This window comes from Hevea brasiliensis, chromosome 17, assembly GCF_030052815.1.
Source record: "Hevea brasiliensis isolate MT/VB/25A 57/8 chromosome 17, ASM3005281v1, whole genome shotgun sequence".
NCBI lineage: Eukaryota > Viridiplantae > Streptophyta > Magnoliopsida > Malpighiales > Euphorbiaceae > Hevea > Hevea brasiliensis.
The window spans coordinates 560,009-567,319 of NC_079509.1; the positions used below are offsets into that span (position 1 = coordinate 560,009).

The 7,311-nt window shown below is 33.5% G+C and overlaps 1 protein-coding gene across 2 annotated transcripts; it reads right to left on the bottom strand.

Moving 5' to 3' along the window:
* Window positions 1-82: 82 nt before the first annotated feature.
* On the bottom strand, window positions 83-5,907 carry LOC110665982 (protein CHROMATIN REMODELING 4-like). Of its 2 annotated transcripts, XM_058139204.1 has the most exons (10): window positions 5,875-5,907; window positions 3,463-3,715; window positions 3,059-3,160; window positions 2,858-2,965; window positions 2,285-2,560; window positions 1,801-1,916; window positions 1,605-1,647; window positions 1,437-1,510; window positions 959-1,364; window positions 83-834 (listed from the first exon to the last, which is right to left on the bottom strand). In XM_058139204.1, the coding sequence occupies exons 2-10, from the start codon at window positions 3,634-3,636 to the stop codon at window positions 262-264; spliced, it is 1,872 nt and encodes a 623-aa protein (XP_057995187.1). In that variant the 5' UTR covers window positions 3,637-3,715; window positions 5,875-5,907; the 3' UTR covers window positions 83-261. The 2 variants fall into 2 exon arrangements, with proteins under 2 accessions (XP_057995187.1, XP_057995186.1); XM_058139203.1 differs by lacking the exon at window positions 5,875-5,907 and having other exon boundaries at window positions 3,463-3,766.
* Window positions 5,908-7,311: the final 1,404 nt, after the last annotated feature.

The following is a 7,311-nucleotide window of genomic DNA, read 5'->3' on the forward strand; positions in this document are numbered from 1 at the left end:
TTTGACAAAACAAATGCGTAATCCCCTGCATATAAACACATATGCCTAGAAACTGCAATGGGATGCAGAAGGAACACCAACATTTACGAATATTACATACTTTGCATAATTCCACGGGTAGGCTGTAGCTAATTAGCTCCTGTCTACGTAGCTGCTAATGTGAATTAACATGGAGAATTCACTCCCATTTGTGTTTAAAGTATTGTAAATGATTAAATAAAGAAACATGCATAGCTACTGCCTTGAAGCCGCCATGGAATTCTAATCAGAAATTGTGCCCTCTGAAGAGCGTTCTTTTTCTTCATGCTGGTGAATTTGGCTCCAGTCTTCACTTGCTTCTGAGTCTATTTTAACCATCGGAACGTTAATTAATCCACCAACAAGAAGGTTCTTCTGAACTCTCTTTCCCCTACTTGAAGGCAGCTGATCCTTCAAAATTGGCAAGGTGGCGTCAAGTACTTGAGAGTTGTTCTTCTTTCGGTCAGTTGAATCCCTGAACATACTAGAGAGCGATCCACGAGGGTTCAAGATTTTAAGTCTTTCCTTGTTCCACCTTCGTGACAGATCATTTGTAGTTTTATGCTTGGAGAAAGTCAGCAAAGGGTCTCTGAGCATGACTTCCCAATTTCCCTGCCCATGTCTCCGGATGCCAATCCAAAGAGAATCAAGTTCCTCCTCTAACCAAACATCTACCATTCCATCATCTTTTCCCGAGTAGTTGGACATCTTCAACATCATGCTATCAACATTTTCCCTCGATTGTTGAGTAGATGAAAAGTTTGAAGCTGAACTCCTTGGATGAATGAGGCCTCCTTGAGGTACTGCAGGGGGATCCTACAAATTAAGTAACACAGCAATTTAGTTGTTGCATACTGAGAGGGAAAAAAGAGAGTAAACTAAACAAAATGTAAATAATTTTCTATTCCAGGCAGATCCTGATAAACAAGGAGAAAGAGACCAGCTTCTTCAATTTATTATTGTTCAGGTTAATCTCTGAAAATCTTGCATCTGATGCCTGATGGAATGAAAAACATGGTAACTGTCCGAATTCAATATGCCTGTAGTGCAATTTTCTGGGGTCTCTTATGCTGGAAAGATTCTGAAAACAATTCAAATGGGCATATATCTGATCTAAAGATTTAGAATGCAACAGGTCACTTAAGATCATCTTCTCTTTCATAAGAAGTGGCTTCGGTAATATGTGTTCCTTCAAGCCATTTGCTGAAGTATGCACTCTCTCAGATACGGTGATTTCTGGATACAACTTAAGTGGTTCATGTCCACCTAGTCCTGAACTAAGGATCAGTCCCCTGCTTCTGTTCCTGAAGGCAAGTTTTTGTTTCTGTCTTGCTCGAAGCCTAGCACTGTTAAGAGGAAGTACTTGTTAAAACATAAAAATTAACACACACCTGATCCATATTAAAACACAGACTTACAACTTCTCTTTCCTAGCCCTGCCAGATTCTGTATTCTCTGGGTATAGAGCCTGCTGCTTTTCCCTTCCTTTATTCTGGTTTAACATCACCGTAACCAAGTGTGACCCAAATATGCTTCAATATAAAAACATGACTACATGACAATTTACAACATGAATTTCCACTTGCCTGCTTAAAGTAATGGTCCTTTATTGACTTCTGAACAACATCCCTGATAATTTTGTTCCACACAATATCAAATTAGTTTAAGCAGCAACCTAGCTTTCTAGCACAAATCTGTGGACCTCTGATTCTTGTAATTGCTTTTATGACTTTCTAATAAATGCAATAGGCCAATAAAGGAGCATAAGAAATAATATGTTACCTTGAAATCCAAAGACTGTCATACTGATTTATGTTAGGACTATGCGCACAAACACTGTTGTTCATCACTTGACGCTCTTCTACTGGTTTTTGGCTAGATTCTTTTGGTTGGTGGGGCTAACAGTGAAGAAACAATTCCCATAAAAAAATAAAAAAAATAATGGAGAATCATTTTTCTTATAAAAAACCAAAGAAACAAACGTAAAATATTGAAGAAACATGGATAATGATCCTACACCGGATAATGATATCGAAAAAACAAATCCGCATATGCTTTTATGTACTTATGTTAAGGTGTTTTATTGTTGCAGCAAAGATGAAACAGCATGTGTTTGTGTGCTGCCTCAACTTTGCAAACAAGTTGAAAAAGCCAACCTAAAATCAAATTTTCTTCATGCAAGTTCCAATTTTTTATTTGTAGTCAAGGCTACTGCTTATTTGGTGCTAAAGTACATACTATAGCATAATAAAATGCTTTCCTATACCCTTGATGCATTCATATCATCGATTTCCATATCTTTATTAGCCTGTTCAGCAGACTTGGGTTGAATGCTCGAACAATTGAACAATCCTGAAGTATCTACAGGAGGTTTATCCTTTTGATCTTCATTTGCAAATTCAGTACCATAGACCACAGTAAATTTTCTTGCGTCCTTATCTTCCTCCTTTTCTACTTCCTTCTTCTTCGCAAGTCTTCTGTAGACTTTAATTTCTTTCACTTTCTCAGCACCTTTTTTGTCACCAATGTGGTTGACAGCATTCTGAAAGAAAAGGATAAACGCAAGGCATATCAGAGAGATACTAAATATCTTACTTTCCTCTACAAGACCAAATAAATCAATAATTAAATGTCCCATAAAAAACTTAGATTCTTATGCCTTAATTTCATCCATCATCCCCCACCCCACAACCCAACCCCCCCCACCCCCCCAATAACAACAACAACAATAATAATAACAATTCTCAAAAGAATATGGCATGGCGATATCAATCCTTCAAGATTCATTTTCCAAAGCCAAGTAAAATCCTTCATATGGGAAACAGGAAGCAAGCCATACTTGGTTAGATGGGGCATTTCCTTTCGAGCTCACGAGATACCTAAGCGGAGTTACAAGGTCAGCATCTTCACTGCAATTTTCACATTGCCAATTTCCAGGGGGAATGGACTCCGGGTACAAACAAACATACCATAAATATCAGGATCTGAGCATAAATTAAAGCAAAAAGGAAATGTGAGAAAGAACATGATGTTAACATACTTCAAGAGGTGGATTAAGGCACTGAAGATGAAAAGTGCAGGGACAGGTGTCACAACAGAGCAATTCACCACCATTGCCACAGATTACACACTCATAATAATGCTGAAAAACAAAAGAAAAGCTCAGAACTGAGTGGCAAGGTAGGTCATTAAAATAGAAGCTGAAAAATATTATGACTTGGAAAACCAAAAAACTTAATAGCTAATTCTTAAGCCAATCAAGAATGCATTAGGCCACCATCGGTTCATATTAAGGTTCTTATCCTCAATGTAAGCAATAAACCAACATTGTATTTGTGTAACTAAGTGCATTCTTTAAAATTAATGAAAAAGTTCAAAAAGACCGAATCTTAATTTGGAATACGATAAAATTCTCAAAACAAGCCAAAGAAAGAGAAATCTCACCCCATCTTCACCTATCTTTCGTGAAGGCAAATTGAAAGAGTCACCCATTTTAGCTGTATGAGAATTTGAAGTCAAAGAAACATCAGCATAATTCTTCAGTTGGCTTTGTCCATGCAGACAAGATTCCCGTTTGTGGTCCTGACAATTGTCAATCATCTTACTGTTCCTGCCCATTGGAGCCTCCTCAAAAATTTATTCTGAAGATTCCAACCTTGGGAGAGCAATTAAGCCACTGGAAAGCTCCAAGCTAGCCCTTCACTTATCCAAACAATAGAAGATTAGATTAACTGCATTATGAAATACAACTCAACTCAACTCAACTCAACTAAGCCTTTATCCCAAAAATTTGGGGTCAGCTTTCTCGACTCTAAACGAATTTGGGTTAAAATGTGTAATGCTTCTAGGTTATATTGTACTACTTGTCTAACTGGAGCCTCCGTATGTCTACGCTTCACATGACTAAACCACCTTAATCTCCCTTCTCTCAACTTATCCTCAATTGGCATCACTCCTACCTTTTCTCTAATACTCTCGTTATGGATTTTATCTAGTCTGGTATGGCCACTCATCCACCTTAACATTCTCATCTCCGCAACTCTTATCTTAAACGCATACGACTCCTTCAGTGCCCAACACTCACTACCATATAACATAGTCGGTCGTATGGGGCTGTACGGTAAAATTTTCCTTTCAACTTATTGGAAATATTGCAATCATATAAAACTTCCGTGGCACGTCTCCACTTCAACCATCAGGCTTTAATCCTATGACTAACGTCCTCCTCACATCCCCCATCTACTTGAAGGACTTACTTTGTGACAGTACCACTCCATCCAAACTAAATCCTTTCCTATCACCAGTTTGGCCTTCACTGAACTTGCAATACATGTATTCTATCTTCGTTCTACTTAACTTAAAATCCTTTAACTCTAGAGTACTTCTCCAAAGCTCTAGCTTTCTATTGACTCCTTCTCGCGTCTCATCTATCAGAACAATATCATCTGTAAGATCATGCACCAAGGAATACTTTCTTGTATATGTTTCGTCAATTCATCTAAAACTAATGTAAAAAGGTAAGGGCTTATAGTTGATCCTCAGTGTAATCCAACTGAGATCGGAAAATCTCTTGTGTCCCCTCTCACTGTGCGCACAATAGTAGTTGCTCTTTCATACATATCTTTCAACACTTATATGTACCTAAGAGATACCTTCTTTTATTCTAACACACTCCATAAGACATCTCTTGGAACACTATCATAAGCCTTCATAGTAAAGAAAAATTTCATAGTAAAGAAAAATTCAAACACCTAAAATTTCATAGTAAAACTATTAGCCTTTATAGTTATAAACAAACCATAAGACCAAAAGATCAACTAAAACAGAAGCAAAGATCCAGTCAAGTCAGAATGGACAATATCAAATCATATTTCTGAGTTGAGTAGGAATGGACAATGAAACAAACATTTGATTTGACAAGGTGATTAGGAAAAGGCAACATTTGATTTGACAATAAAACCATACTGAGCACAACAACACAAATGCAACATCTAGTTCCTGCCAAAATGGATTCAAATTCATGATGTACATTCTCAAAGTCTATGAAAATATTTCCATAATTGCTATTCTATCATTTATTTTTCAAAGAACTACTAACTCCAACCCATATCAAGTGTTGTTAGTATGAAATGCGTAAAAAAAAAATGAAAACTCAATCCCCCATTATAGTAGTCCTCCAAAAACTATTGACTATATTCAAGGGTCACAATGTTATTGCCATTCCCCTTCCGCGCCCCCGGAGCGAAACACCACACCCAACTCCCACCTCCCCTCACCACCACCCCCCCCCCCCCCCCCCCCCCTCTCTTTCTTTTTTTCTTAAAAAAAAAGGGTTTTGCTCATGTCAATTTCAGAAATATGCTTTTGTCCTGTAGAAAGTATTAGTAAGAAAGGCATCTCTATTATTCATATGCTAGAACTCATTCTACCAATATACATAACTTTGACACTCAATGTCAAATACATCTAGTTTTGAACAAGATACTGAAAAGAGGAAAACAAAAATTCTCCATAATTTTTTTTTTCTTTTTTTTTTTTTGGGTAATAAATGTTTTCTTGAACATGCTTAAACCAAATATCCAAGTTATTCTAAACCTAACAAGATTAAAATTTTTACAAAAGATCATGCTACAATATCAAAGGCCAAATTATCAGAACTGCTAATTTATTATTTATTAGGAAAATTACAACAAAAAAACCATCAAACCTCATTTAACTTGAAGTTGCACGTTAATAAAGCAAAAACAGATCAAATAGACCAGGACATAGAGAGGAGTAAAACATGAAAACATACAAAACTTTTAGAATAACCCAGAACAGTAATGTGTATCAGAAGTTTACGTATAGTTGAATTACCTGAGAGAGATAATGGAACACCAAGGAGTGTATAAGTGAATGAATGAGAAAATGGGAATAGAAAGACAGTTTATATAGCGAGAGAGTGTAGGCTAGGCTTACGTGTAGATAGTAAGAAAGTGATGAGTTGTAGAGAGTGACAGAGAGGAGCCTGCAATTGAATGCAGAGTGACACTTGGCATTGGGATGTGGATTTTTGTTCTTCCTGATCAGTTTATTTCATTTCTCCTTTCCTTTTTTTGTTTGTCATCTCCATTCTTGCTATGATTTTGATTTATGAGATAACCAAATGGGAGGGAAAGTAACTTTCCATTTTTTTAAAACTAATTTACATTTAAAAGAAATTAAGGGTTTAGGGAGCAATGAATAATTTCAAAAAAAAAAAAAATATTTTTATTTTTAGAAAGTAACTGGAAAATAAATATTATCCATAATTACTTTTACATTAAATTACAATTCTAATATTACCTTTCTCCTTCCAAAATGAGGTTTAATAATTTAAAATTATTTACACATATATCTCGTTTTCTATTTACAATTTTTATTTATTAATTTGTCACCAACTCACAAGCTGCTTTTCCACAGACGTATGATTATATTAAAAATCCAAAACATTAAATGGACATTAATTATATGAATTTGGATTTTTTAAAAGCATACTTTACAAATTAATAACAATATATTAAACTAGTCGAACTCCCGCACAAAGCGCAGATAATTATTAAAACTAAGAAATTATTCGTACTTACTTTTTATATGTAATTATTAATAATTTTAGTATATAAATAATTTTATTTTATATATTTAATTTTTTTAATTTTAATGTATAAAAATAAAATAATATTTTAAATTTATTGTTAATTACTATATTTTATTTTCATTAATTTTTATATAGACTAAATTTTTTAATATCATCCGAAGATTTCGTAATATTATAAAAGAACAAAATATTATTAATAAAAATACTAAAAATATAACAATAAAATAAAAATACATATTAAAGATATTAAATAATTTAAAATTAATTAAATCGTATAATTATTTTCATAATTTTAAAATATTAAATTTTTTTTATATCTTGTTAATATATATAAAAAAATATATGTTATCTTTATTAATAATATTAATATTATTCTTAAAAAATACTAATAATATGAAAAAGCATATAATGGTAATGAAAAAAAAAAGAAAAAGAAAAAAAAAAGAATATATATAAAATTTTAGGTATATGGGATATATGTTAACACATATTAAATAATATTAAAGCTAGCTAAAAGTTAAGTTGATTGACTACCATTATATATATAATTATCTCTATGATAATAATGAGGATTTATATAATTTCACTGAAAAAGTAAAAAAAAAAAAATGAATAAGATAAAATTTTTTATTTCAATATATAATTAAATTATATATATTAAATTAATAAATTGTATT